At 35.5% G+C, this 14,918-nt stretch overlaps 1 protein-coding gene across 3 annotated transcripts in view; it reads right to left on the bottom strand.

The window, feature by feature from the left end:
• Positions 1 to 14,918, bottom strand: part of WDR47 (WD repeat domain 47) — a 45,176-nt gene that overhangs the window by 28,441 nt on the left and 1,817 nt on the right. For 2 of the 3 annotated variants that reach the window (XM_010830927.1, XM_010830928.1), the window contains exons 2-5: positions 11,603 to 11,769; positions 9,395 to 9,478; positions 4,849 to 4,933; positions 2,463 to 3,265 (exon numbers count right to left, since the gene is read on the bottom strand). In XM_010830927.1, the coding sequence (XP_010829229.1) occupies positions 2,463 to 3,265; positions 4,849 to 4,933; positions 9,395 to 9,478; positions 11,603 to 11,769 (1,139 nt within the window). Of the gene's footprint in view, positions 1 to 2,462; positions 3,266 to 4,848; positions 4,936 to 9,394; positions 9,479 to 11,602; positions 11,770 to 14,918 lie in introns of those variants that run through there. The other variant, XM_010830929.1, reaches the window with a different exon arrangement.

The following is a 14,918-nucleotide window of genomic DNA, read 5'->3' as shown; positions in this document are numbered from 1 at the left end:
CAAAAGCAGAGATATTACTTTGCCAACAGGGTCCGTCTAGTCAAGGCTATGGTTTTTCCAGTGGTCATGTATGGATGTGAGAGTTGGACTGTGAAGAAGGCTGAGCACCGAAGAATTGATGCTTTTGAACTGTGGTGTTGGAGAAGACTCTTGAGAGTCCCTTGGACTGCAAGGAGATCCAACCAGTCCATCCTAAAAGAGACCAGTCCTGGGTGTTCATTGGAAGGACTGATGCTGAGGCTGAAACTCCAATACTTCGGCCACCTCATGCAAAGAGTTGACTCATTGGAAAAGACTCTGATGCTGGGAGGGATTAGGGGCAGGAGGAGAAGGGAACGACAGAGGATGAGATGGCTGGATGGCATCACCAACTCGATGAAGATGAGTTTGGGTGAACTCCGGGAGCTGGTGATGGACAGGGAGGCCTGGTGTGCTAAGATTCCTGGGGTTGCAAAGCGTCAGACACGACTGAGCAACTGAACTGAACTGAACTGAACATGATATTAGTAGCCCTTTTGACACACTGTCCTTTCCAAGGGTATGAGCCCCGAAGGAGGGAAATTTGTATTTATTAAGCACCAAGCACGTGCTTACCACTCTGCTAGGAACTTCATCTCATTCTACAAGTCAACACCTTATTTTATAGAGGAGGTCACTGGGGCTCAGAGAGATTAAGTAGCCTCCCAAGATCATGCAGCTAGAAAATGGCAAAGCTACTATTCATACCATAGTCTGGCTCCAAAGACCATGTTCTACGCACTGTTCTACACTGCTTTGCCTCCTAAGTTTCCCAGTTTCAGAGACATGACAGATGTTTTCTGGGTTATTACTACTGCTCAGCTAAAAACACATGTATTACTTACCTTTTAACAAGTTACATTTTACCCCTCTATAATGGTCTAATAACTTCACTTCTTTCCATCTTTATTCAGTCAATTCTCAATTACAGTACTTTCTTTACATAGGAAACAGCACATGTAGAGTCAGATTTGGCTAGCTTTTTGTGTTTTTTCTTTTTTCTTTATCAAGACAATCCCACTGGTGCACAGCTCCAAACATGCTATTCATTATATTGACCAAGAAGCTCCTATCATCTCATACACTCAGAAAAATGTCACCAGTTCCCCCAGAAGCTCAGCAACCCAGACAGCAAAAATTTTCTCTAAAGGGATTGAAAAGTCAAAGAAAGGTTTAAGATAGTCTCTACCAATATTCAAGATTCTCTATTCCTTTAGGATTTAAATAATAGGATGCCCTATATTAAATTATACTCATTCATTTTCATCACTAGATATCATCTTTATCTTTGAAATATAAAATACAGAGCAGTAAGATGCCTTAGGAAGTCACCCTAGGCTTTAGGAAGTCCCCTCACTTAACTGATCCTAGAATCCTCTCCTTTCTTTAAAAAACATTAAAGAAAATCACATCCACCATCCCCAACAATCTCACAGCAACTTAACAGAAAATGCTTCCATAAATATTTTTCCTGTAATTCTTAAGCCTTAACTAAATATCTCCTCTTGTTTTAATTAGAAACAGAAATTCCGAGTCCAGTGCTTCTTCCTCAATACAGAATGCTGTCAACTATCCTATGTGAATAGTAAAAGTTCCCATTTTTATGCTCTTTTAATAAATTTATTGCAGTCAATAGTAATGATTCATAGTATCAACTCTGAGAATAGGAAACCAGCCATGTGTCCCAATGGGATTCCTGGAAAACTGAGACAGGAAGTTTCTTAAGCCTTGATATAAAGAACTGCTAATCAGGAAATTATTATTTCATGCCAGATTTGAAAGAAAAACTGAGTGGTGGTTTTAACACTTAAATTCCTTATGTGTGTGTATAAATAAATAAATAAATAAATATAAAGAATTACTAAAGATAACTGGAAATAACCAGAGATTTTTATATATATACATATTCAATACAGTAGTATTTACAGGAAACTATCTACTCTCCTACAATAAGGAATTAGGTAAAACTATGATACAGTCATACAAAGGAATAATGCACATACCCTTAATCACTGACCTCAATAAACGTTTAAGAATATGGGAACAATTCATGATCTATCAAGCGAAAAAAAGCAAATTGTATGAAAATATATATAGCACCTTCTCAATTTTTAAAAACGTATTCATAGGAAAAACACTGGTCATCTAAGTGTGAGATTGTGTGGGATTTTAATTCTCTTCCTGATAATCTTCCATTTTCCAAAATTTCTTAGTATGTATTCACTGCCTTTATAACCAGCAAAATGATAATACAGGACATAAAAATAAAGATTTTCCTAGATAATATTAATTATCAAAATTTTTAAAACTCCTTACAAATAAAGTTTTAAAGACTAACTTTCAACTAAAGAGACTTGAACATTTAGAAAACACACACACACACCCCCCAATTAGATTATCTCACACTTATGGAGCTCTACCAATTTTTATAAGCAAATACTTACCGTTCAGGGGATTCTTCATAAATACTGTGACATTCTGTATTCTCAAGCATGAGACTTCTGCTGAGGTTTTGTACTCCTGGATAATGGAAGTTAGCAAAGGAGTGTGACATTGGAGAAGTTTTGTTCCCAAGGTCTGAGATTCTCTTATCGTGACTGGTCAGTCCACAAGTGAGGCCATCTAAAGCAGGATTCAGAGAGCGGGTCATATAGGCATCAGCTGATTGAGGCCTTCTCATTGGAGATGATGGATAGGGAGAAAGTTTGCTGATAAGAGGTGTCAAAAGATCAGCATATGCAGCTTTTGTGGGTTTTAGAAGTTTGTCAACATGAATATTAAGCATTTTCTGTTCAAAAGCACAAGAGAAGACCGAAGATGGGAGATTCTGGAGCCATGACAATAAACTCAGATCCAAATCATCACACCCATTACCACATAAGAGGTCAATTCCAAGTAGTACTTCACTTTCTGTAATTTCTTCTCCTGTTGCTTTACTTTGACAAAATTCTACACAGCATTCATAAAGTAGGCCCTTCATTACAAGCTGAAATAAACGATTGTTACTTGCTTTAAAACCAGCCTCACTTAGCTTCCTATCAGCAGGGATGAATTCTGCAACCATGATACAAGCCTCTTCAAAGCAGTGAACTCGTGCAGTGCTGGGATTCCAGTCCTTAAATTCAGCATGATTGGTCAAACGAGGCAAAGTCAAAAGCAAACAGAGCTTGCTGTAGTCATCTTTAGAAGGACAGTACTCTTCCAGGGCATGTAAACATTGCACAGCTTCTTGCATGGTAAATTCCAGCTGTAAAAAACAAAAAAAACAAGTGCTATAAAGAGAGCATATCCTATGAGATATGAAAACAATGAAAGTATTTTACTCAAAAATACTCTATAAACTTTCACAAACTGCTCAATTGCAAAGGGATACACTGGTGTCAAAGAATACTCATATAATGGTGGGCTATATAACAACTTTCAAGTGAAGAATCAAAATGTTTTTCTACTACTAAAATAAAGATTTTAAAATTTGGTTATTAGCATATTAAACTTTTACCTAGAAAAAAGTAAGGTAATTCAGACTAATACTATCATTTTCAATGCATAATTTTTAAGACTAAGGATAATTAAGTTTTCAAGCAATGAAACTGAAGCATGCCAACATTCAACTGTTTACTATACCCTGCCATCACTCCAGCTTACTGAAAAAGCGAAAGAGCCATTCTCAAACTTGCCTTAGGACAAATGTGTGTGGGAAAGAAAGCAAATCAGGAAAGGCAACATCTACAGTTCACTTTTACAAAAATGGTGCAGATAGAACAAAAGGAAGCTTAGCTAAAAGACAAAGTAATTTGTACAGTGAATATTATCTTAGGATCATAAGCTTTCAGTGATGTAAAGAACTTCAGAAATTGCATAGCACAGCTTCTATATCTTACCTGTGGGAAAAGGTAGGGTGCAGATTTAACCTAAGTAATCCAGTTGATTAGTGACAAAGACAGAATGAAAATTCTTATTTGACTCATTCATATTCCAGTGTTCTTTCCACTATTTTTTTTTTTTTTTTTGGTCATGCCATTTGGCATGTGGAAGCTTAGTTCCCTGACCAGGGGTCAAACCCAAATCCTCTGCAGTGTAAGTGCTGAGTCTCAACTGTTAGACTACCAGGGAAGTACCTCTTTCTACCTTTAAACATCATTACCTGGCAAGCATTTCTCTACTATTTCAATGATTACTTACTAGCACTTAATAAAAGTTTCTTTGGTTTTGGATGCAACAATACTAATATTAAAACTTTAAAAGTAACTCTCTAACCAAAAAGAATTTAATATCATTAAATCTAAATTGTCATTAAAAAATAAACATTCTATTAAGAAACACCTCTGGGAAATTCCCTGGCTGTCAGTGGTTAGGGCTCTGCGCTTTCACTGCCAAAGGCCTGGGTTCAACCTCTAGCTGGGAAACTAAGATCCTACAAGTTGTACTGCACAGCCGAAAAATAAAGGGTTTTAAAAAAAAAATCTCTGGATCAAAGAAAATACTGAAAAGACAGAAATAAGAGGTAAACATAATTCACTTCTGGGATAAGAAAAGAAGCAATGATATACTCATCAAGTCAAACATCTTCGGCTATCTAGATCACCTTAAACAAGAGGGGCACACACTCTCCAACCAAACAGCCATTCGTGTGTATCATCTTTGCCTAAATCACAGAACAAATCCAGAAGCACTACAGATTGAAAGTACTACACCCGTAAAACAACAGATCTTGCCCCACCACCACTCATAAAAACTTTAACTCATGACACGAATCTTTTGTTTTAGTGAATAAAATACTTATGACTGAAACAAGACTATGGCGCAAACCTTCAGGAATAAAAATCTTACATGCTGGGGCTCATCTTCTGCTGACATTGCATTGTTAACACATAAAGCTTCTAAAAACTTCTGCTTCAGGATAATATAACGAAACCTGTGAAAAATAAAATATGAAACATTAAAATGATTAAAAGTTGAATTATAGCACAGGCTATAGTCCATGGGGTTGCAAAGAGTCGGACACGACTGAGTGACTAACACTTTCACTGCCTTTCACTATAGCAATGTCAATGACTAAAAATGAAACTCAAGCTCCTAAAGCAAAATAGGCCAAGTTTTTCTTATAGGATCAATTATTCCTTTTAAAAAAGACTTTAAAAAATTAATTTCCCAATGTCTCATAAATCAAATGTATTTACTAGTTACTGTAAGTACCTTTGCTTTCAAAAAATTCTTAAAAATATCTTATAAGGCTAATCACACTGAAGCCCTGTGTGTGTATGTTCAATCACTCATAAGCCACAATTAAAAGACAGCAAGTAATCACAATTTAATACTCAAAGGAAGGGTTTTTATTTGAAATATTATTTCTAAGCAAACAAGTTTTTATGGAAGATGTCAAAACTCATCTAACATGAAATCAAAACATTTTATATTCCAAATATTTTATTTCCCAAAATATGTCTTTTCTTTTCAAACATGAGAAAAGTCTTATAAAAATGGAGATGAAAGGGTAGAATGAAATGAATAAAACTGCTAAAAAGCCATAAAATAACTGTAGATTTAAAATTTTTTAAAAGGTATTTTTCAGAGAGGGGAAAGGGAGAGTCTACTTGACTTGTCTATGAATCAAAAAATGTTGAGTGCCTTAAGCACTTTAAAGAAAAGTGTTTCTAAGGGCTGAAAGAAAATAATAATGAACCTTCACAGTCATTCTTCCAACCATTGTTATAACAGCAAATATAAACATTTGTTTTGCCAATAAAACAAAATCCCTGCCTTTAAAAAGAAGGGCATCTAATGAAAGCAACTCATCTAATGCACAGTAACAGATGACTGGATAAAGAAGTTATGGTGTGTGTATACACACACACAATAACTATTACTCAGCCATAAAAAAGAATGAAATAATGCCATTTGCAGCAACACAGATGGACCTAGAGATTGTCACACTGACTGAAGTAAGTCAAAGAAGGCCAAGTATCACATAATATCACTTATAAGTGAAATCTTAAAGAATAGTACAAATGAACTTATTTAAAAAACAGGAACAGAGTTACAGATGTAGAAAACAATCTTAATCATAACAGTGGGAAAAAGGGAAGAGGGATAAAGTAGGAGATTGGGATTGACATATACACACTACTATATATAGAACAGATAACTAATAAGGACCTACTGTTTAGCACAGAGAACTCTACTCAATATTCTGTAATGACTCACACAGGACAAGAATCTAAAAAAGAATGGATATATGTCTATGTATAACTGAATCATTCTGCTGTGTACCTGAAACTAACACATCGTAAACCAACTATACTCCAATAAAAATTTTAAAAAAAGAAGTCATATAAGGAAGCGGAAAACAAAAAATATTGCCATCTGCAAAAACATGGATGGACCTAGAGAATATTGTGCTTACTGAAATAAGTCAGAGAAAGACAAATACTATGTGATAACATTTATATGTGGAATCTAAAAAATAACATAAATGAATATGCTGCTGCCAAGTCGCTTCAGTCGTGTCCGACTCTGCGACCCCATGGATTGCAGCCTACCAGGCTTTTCCGTCCCTGGGATTCTCCAGGCAAGAACACTGGAGTGGGTTGCCATTTCCTTCTCCAATGCATGAAAGTGCAAAGTGAAAGTGAAGTCACTCAGTTGTGTCTGACTCTTAGCGACCCCATGGGCTGCAGCCCACCAGGCTCCTCCAGCCATGGGATTTTCCGGGCAACAGTACTGGAGTGGGGTGCCACTGCCTTCTCCCATAAATGAATATACGTATATACAAAACAGACTCACAGTCATAGACAACAAACTTGTGGTTACTAAAGTTGGTGGTGGGGGATAAGTTAGGGGTATGAGGTTAACAGATGCAAACTACTATCCATAAAACAGATAAGCAACAAAGATTAACTGTATAGCACAGAGAATTTGTAATAAGCTATAATGGAATATAGTCTGCAAAAATACTGAATCATTATGCTATATACCTGAAACTAACACAGTATTATAAATCAACTATACTTCAACTTAAAAAACAAAAAGAAGAGAATCATCTAAATAATTCCATGGAATATGTATAGGATTCAGCAAGGCTCTGGGTTTCCTGGGTAGCTCAGCAGTAAAGAATCTGCCTGTAATACGAGACCGGGGTTCAACCCTAGGTCAGGAAGATCCCCTGGAGAAGGGAATGGCAACCCACTGCAATATTTGCCTGGAGAATTCCACGGACAAAGGAGCCTGGAGGGCTATAGTCCATGGGGTCTCAAAGAGTCGGACACGACTGAGTAACTAACACAGAGAAAGATTTTGAAGGAGTATTAAACCAAGTCTACAAGGAACGGTGAGGGTCTTACAAGAACTGACTCTTGGAAGATGATCAAGCATGTGCTATGTAAAGGCAGAAGATGATGTAAGAAACAGTATTCCAGGTAAATAAACAATGTACAAAAGCCAAAAAGTATCAAATAGCATAAATTATGGAGAATCAGAAACTAACAGGAAGTTTCACTTCTGATAATGGTGGAGTAATTTGTATCTGGCTAACTTTTCTGCAAATAACAATTAAACCCTAGATAAAACCCCAAAATTATTTGAAAGCACCAAAAGGGAAAAAAAAAAAAAAAGGCTAGCACAACTAGAGGGAAGTCAATACATGAAAAAAGGGAACTTTAGGGAGTGAGATTCAAGGGTATAGGGCCTTCCAGTTGAGGTACTCCCCAATCCACACAGCGTGAGCTAAAACTCAAGCAGAAAGCTACAGTTTTACAGATTTTTGAGAAGTCAGAAAAAGGTCTGGTATGCCAGAACTGCTGAAAAGTGGCAGAGAGGGTAGGAGGATCCAAAACAAGAGGAAACCACAATGAACAATATATCAAAATCTACTATATAAACTGTGCCTAAAACCTTGGCCATACCTAAAACTGAAGATGCAAGGGAGACTCCAAACAGCCCAGCAAAAGCAGCAGACTGAAGGTTAAATAACTGAGCAGAGATTTCAACTGACGTCTGTTAGGCGAGGGACAGACTTTGCATTCTGAGTATAACAAAGTATACTCCCTGTATGAATAAAAATCAATAATTTTCTAAAGAAGATAACGGAAATCCAGAGTTTCAACAATGAATCCACAATGTGCAGAATATATTTTAAAAAATGATGAGACATGTGAAAAAAAGAGTGACTTACAGTTAAGAGAAAAGGCAATCAGTAGAAACTGAGCCTGACGTAACCCAGAAGTTGGAATTAGCAAATAAGAACTATTAGTGAACAGTTACTAAAAATAAGTTCAAGGACTTTATTGGGAAATATAGTCACAATGAACAAACAGGAATATCTCAGCAGAAAAATTAGAAATAAAAGTAAATTCTGCAACCAAAAAGTACAATATTTGAAATGAAAAATTCACTGTTTATGGGCAGATTACTAACTGAAGGAAGTGTCAATAAATGTTGAGGGTAAATCAAGACTAAAGAATACACAGAAAAAATGTTTTTAAAAAAGGAACAAAGCTTCAAAACTGTGGAACAATATCAATCTAATACTATATAATTAGAAGGAGAAGAGAAAGGAGCAGAAAAAATTTTTGAAGAAATAACTGCCAAAAACTTCTCAAATTTGATGAAAGACATTAACTTAGATCCAAAAACCTCAGTAAACCCCATGCAGGAAAAATACAAGTAAATCACTGCTGCTAAGTCACTTCAATTGTGTCCGACTCTGTGCGACCCCATAGACGGCAGCCCACCAGGCTCCCCCGTCCCTGGGATTCTCCAGGCAAGAACACTGGAGTGGGTTGCCATTTCCTTCTCCAATGCATGAAAGTGAAAAGTGAAAGTGAAGTCACTCAGTCGTGTCCAACTCTTAGCGACCCCATGGACTGCAGCCTACCAGGCTCCTCCATCCATGGGATTTTCTAGGCAAGAGTACTAGAGTGGGGTGCCATTGCCTTCTCCAAGTAAATCACACATAGGCACAATCAAACTGCTGAAAACCAATGACAAGGAGAAAATCTTGAAGGCAGCTAGTAGAAGAAGAAAAAAAGAAACATTATATACAAGAGAATTAAAAATAACTCTTTGTCAGAAATAATGGAGGTCAGGAACAATGGAATGACATCTCTAAAATCTTTGTAGTATTATGAAGAAACAACTGCTTCAGATAGTCCCTTGTGATGTTTTATATACAGGCACCGTTGACTAATTTTATATATCAGATAGTAAACTAATTGAAGTACATGCAAGCTGTCCTCTAGAAATGCTCCAACTCAATGGGACTGAGGGTACTATGTGCTAGGAAAGCTAACAGTCTTGTTTTTAAATTTTTGTTTATTGCTTTGTCTTGCTACACTTCTACCAACGATAAGATACCAGAAAGTTTCATATGAAATCTTACCTTTTTTTGTCAAATTTTTCCATACATTCTAGAGGCTGAATGAACTGAAGAACTTCATCCCATTGGCCATCAAGGATTAGTTGCCTATATAAAGAAAAATCCATGCCTGCTATCAAATTTATGTTACACTAGTTAAAAGCAGAATAGATGACAAGATAGCATTAGAATATCACAAAGCAGTTAATAAGTTTAATATTTTACTTGATTCCTTAACCACCATAATAAAATTAACTTTTCCCATAAATTATTTGTAACAACATATGCTATTTGAGAAGAATCTCTGAACCTGCACCCACTCCTAATTCTAAAATGTTTTTCTTCACCTATGTAAAAACACTGAACTAAATCGAAAAGTTTATTTATTTCCCCACTATTAAAGTTATTCTGTATTATTTAGGGGCCAGTGTGTAGGTGTGTCCCAGTCTAAGTCAGTGGGGTCTCAACTTGGGGCAGCTCTGCCCCCTGGAGACATCTGGCACTGTGTGGGGACATTTTTGGTTGTCACAACTGGGGTGTGACCAGCATTTACAGGGTATGGGTGAGAGGAACTGCTAAATATCCTACATCCTGCGATGCACAGGACAACTCCCACACTCACACAACAAGATGTTAACAGCACTAAGGCTGAAAAACTGCTCTAAATGTGACTTCAACATCTTGGAGGCCATCTAACTAAATTTAATATATACTGAAGTTTACATTCTGAGAATGAAAACAGTAATGAATAATACCAGGTTTCTCTGACTTAAGTGGTCTATGGGAACTTCCAAAAGTTATAAGGCTTTTAGATTACTGTTCTTTCTTAAAAGTTATTTCCCTACTTACACATTTTCAGAACAGAAAATTTAAAAAGGAAGAAACAAGCAAGAAGATCTACATAAGATTGTCAATTTTTAAAATTCTACAAAGAATGAATAGTAATAAAAAGCAATCACAATATATAACATAATCATTTTATAAAGGGACATTTTAACATTTAAAAAGTAGGAAGGATATAATTTCAAAGGTGGGCCCTTTAAGATGAATACATTAGAAGAATACATTTAGTTTAATGAAAAATTTCCTATTCTTTAACTCTTTGCATTTCACCTTAGACCAGTAAAACTTCACCACAAACCAACGGGTTTCTGCAGAGGGATATCAGAGAGCCACTACTAAATTCCAGGAATAGCAATACTTGAAAGACAAAGCCCAAAGAATACTGCCTTAGTATTGGTTCCTGCTACACATTTCATTGACTAAGCTCCCTAGGGCTCAGTGACATTCATATTAAATACAGGAAGTGCAATGAATTTAAATAAACTTTCCTGATATAATAAAGCTTTTTAAAAAGTTCCTTCTTCATGAGTTAGAAACACTTCATTTTCATTTCACAAAATGCTACATATCCAAGAATCTGTACTCCCTGTCAAGGACATTTGGTACCACATAAGCACAGAATACATCTCTGTCTGGAAATTTGGGTTTTTCTTTTTCCATCCAATTCAAGGAAGGATATATTTAGCTTTCCATTTTGGCAAACATGTTAACTCCCTTTTGCTCTGCAATTCCATCTCCAAGAAACTTGTTCTAAGGAAATAATCCAAGATACAGAAAAAGTCATATGTATGAAAGATGCTCAGTAGAGCATTTAAGAAAACCTGGAAACAATTTAATTGTCTAAAAATAGGGAAATTATTAGGAAATTAAGTAAACTGAACAATTTAAAAGCAAAAATTTATAATCACACAGAGAATTCTTATAATGTTAATGGACAGAATAGGATACAAATTATAAAAGCAAAACAAAATTGCTGGTTTTTTAATATGCATCAAAAACTATGTGTGGACGTTGAGGTGATTTTTCTTATTTTTCTATATTTTCTACAAAGAATATATTTATATGAGTATGTTTTATTTCTACAGCCACAAGAGATATTTCAGAAATATTTTAAGTTTACAGTCTCTGATTTCTTAATAGAGTATCTTTTACATGATGCCACAACCATAATAGAGTTGTGACTCTTTTTAATGAATCTTTGGATCTTACTCCTGAAAATATTCTACAGAAAACTTTATTTTGTAAAGTCTCATTATAGAAATAAACCTTAAAAAATTATACTTACTTTTCATGATTATAAACACCTACCTATATTGTACCTATTATCTTATTAATACTTAACATTTCTTGGAATGAGCTACAAACCTTACAGTGATAATGAAATCGTACCTCAGGAAAAGCATATCATCAGAAAACAGGCCATTTATGACTCCACTTTCCTTCTCAAGGGCCAACATACTAATATGGAGCTTCTTTGAATTCAAGAAGTCTAAGATTAGCTTAATGATTTCGACCTCTTTTACATTCACTGTTTCTTCAGCCGTCATGTCGATAGCCTAAATATTAAACAAAATAAAAACAAAAATTAGTTCTACTGTTTTACTTCTAAGCATTATTAACTACATGGAGACTACACATAACAAGTTTCTTGGAAATAATTAGTACAGGTATTCAAAGTGAAATTAATGTAATATTTGTCAAAACCAAGTCATTCTTTGAGGTATGATATAGGTATAGCTATGATTTTTTTAAGTGTTTATCTTCGAGAGATATACATTGGAATTACAGATTGATATGAAGTCTGAGATTTGCTTCAAAATAATACAACAGGCACATGGCAGGAAGTAAAGAAAAAATAATAATCATGACTATTAAAGTAGGGTAATAGGTAAATGGAGGTTCATAATATTTGCTATGGTCTGAACATCAGTGTCTTCCCAAAATTCATATGTTAAGTGATGATATTAGGAGGAAAGACCTTTGGGAGGTGATTAGGTAATGAGGACAAAGCCCTCATGATTAGGATTAGTGCCCTTGTAAAAGACACCCCAGTTTTCCTGGTGGTCCAGTGGTTAAGACTCCACGCTTCTACTGCAATGGGCAACCAGTAGTTCCTAGTTGGGGAACTAAAATCCTGCATTGCCTCTCGGCATGGCCAAATAAAAATGAAAAATTAAATTAAAAAAAATAATAATAATTAAAAAGTAAAAGAGACCCCAGAAAGCTAGCTTACCCCTCTCTCTTAGGAGAATACAATGTGACTCAGCAGTCTGCAACTAGCAAGAGGTCTCTCACAGAACCTAACCATGCTAGTAGCATCCTTATCTCTGACTCCCAGCATCTAGAATTTTGAGCACTAAATTTCTTCTATATATAGATCACCGAGTCTATGGTATCTTATTACAGCACCTCAGATGAACTAAGATAATATTATTCTGTCTACTCATACATATGTATAAAATTTGCAATAAAGAATATTTTTAAAGTCACAAATATCCAAACCATGTTTAGCTATGTCCTATATACTCATTCAACAAGCACTGGATATCTTTTCTTTGTGATATACACTGTCCTGTACTCACTCTGTCCTTAAGAAGTTTACAGAATGTAGCAGCAACATGTAAAATATTGTACTCTATACTTTGGAACCAAATAAAACAAGGCTGATTGAAAAGCGCAACTTTAAGTAATATTGGTACTATCAACATAAACATCAATGATATTTCAGTTCTTTCAAATCCCTTCTCTTACCTGTTAAGTCTGCAGTGATACAACTGAGCTCACAAGTTAATCATGAAGAATTAGAACTAAGAGGAATTCTGAAGAGTATTAGGTCAACATTCTCATTTTAAAGATGAGACCACACAAGTTAAATGCCCTAAGTTGTTGCAGTTTTCAAAAGTCCAGGCTCAGAGCAATACAAAAGAATAGCAAGCTAAGGAGACTGGTTGCAAACAAACGTGATCAGATAAAACAGCATCTTTCCCACAGGACCAATTATCTTTAATCAAATGCACAGAAATATAAATATATACATGTATGCATACAGGTTTATTTTTTTCAATTTGTTTACTATTTTGACAATTCATTTCTTCATAATGAGAATTAATTACAATCATGTGGCAGACTAGAATGCTCATCAGATTAGTATATTTTTTCTCTTAGGTGAAGAAGGCACTAAACCAAGGACAGAGCACGGGAAAGTAATTAGGACTCAAATAAGTAATGACATCAGACTAAGCTAATCTCATACATCCATCTCCACAGTAAGGACATGCCTACCTCAGGAAACAGACAAATCACAAATTCTCCCCCAACAGGCCAGTCACCCAACTCCTCATGCTTTGGGTTTCCCTTTGCTGTCTTCTGAGCTGACTACCCTTCTGTTCATAGACTTTGTTCAAAAGACTTTGTACGATAAAATTAATGATACTTCCATTCAATAAATTCTGATCATATTTCACAATTGTCTCTCTGAGATTATTCCTAGAGCACACTGATTTTAGCATTCCCCAAATCTTCAGATAGTTCTTACTAGAAAAGAATTGTTGTTTAGTCACTAAGTCATGCCCAACACTTTGCAACCCCGTGAAGCCTGCCAGGCTCCTCTGTCCATGTGATTTCCCAGGCAAAAATACTGGAGTGAGTTGCCATTTCCTCCTCCAAGGGATCTTCCTGACCCAGGGATCAAACCCACGTCTCCTGCTTTGGCAGGAGAATCCTTTACCAATGAGCCACTGCTAATTTAACTCCCAGAAAAATAACTGAAAAGCTGCCTCAAAAGTTCTTAGAGGGCACTTCATTTAAATCACCATATACCAATTACACAACCTAATATAGAATTGAGACCATAACTTTCTAACATTCAATACATACAATGATATTAAATAGTTTATAGGCCTCATATTATTCAACATTCAGTTTAATACTAAGTAACTCTGGAGTTATTATACTTTGAATCTATGGCAACAGTCCCACTTAAATTTAAATCATAACCACAAGTTTCACGCTGCCATCATTTCTGATCAGTCAATAAAGCCTAAGAGAAGTAGTATATTCCAACAATACATATTTTACAATGATTTTATACTTAGATTTTGAATAGATGCAAAAAATATACCTTAATTAACCGGAATTATTCAGGGTTTTAAAAAATTAATTTAAAACATAAGTTTTAATTCTAAACTGTAGAATTCCCAGTAGAAAAGTATACTTTAATTATCCAAACCAGAATTTTAACTCTTATAAACTTTACTGTTGCTAGATACAACATAAAACATAGGTACATAATGACTATATTTTAGAATTATAATTTTTGAGCACACCCTCTGTTACTGCAGCATTTGAAGAAGCTCCCAAAATCCTAGCTGTATATATTTTAAAGATAACATATAAAAGCATAATCCATCAACATTTTTTAATCTCCTTAAACTATTAGTCACTACAAAGCTAAGATTTTCCTCTAATTCGGAGAAGTAGAATTCAGTAATAAATGCCTCTTCCTCTTCCCTCAGGGAGACTATAAATCAGTAAGATTCTACTAGCTTCAGTTCAGTTCAGTTCAGTTCAGTCGCTCAGTCGTGTCTGACTCTTTGCGACCCCATAAATCGCAGCACGCCAGGCCTCCCTGTCCATCACCAACTCCCGGAGTTCACTCAGACTCAAGTCCATTGAGTCAGTGATGCCATCCAGCCATCTCATCCTC

The sequence above is a fragment of the Bison bison genome, unplaced genomic scaffold (genome assembly GCF_000754665.1).
Source record: "Bison bison bison isolate TAMUID 2011002044 unplaced genomic scaffold, Bison_UMD1.0 scf7180017864519, whole genome shotgun sequence".
Taxonomy (NCBI): Eukaryota; Metazoa; Chordata; class Mammalia; order Artiodactyla; family Bovidae; genus Bison; species Bison bison.
Note: the sequence above shows the minus strand (reverse complement) of the source record. Positions and strands in the feature narration are given on the sequence as shown.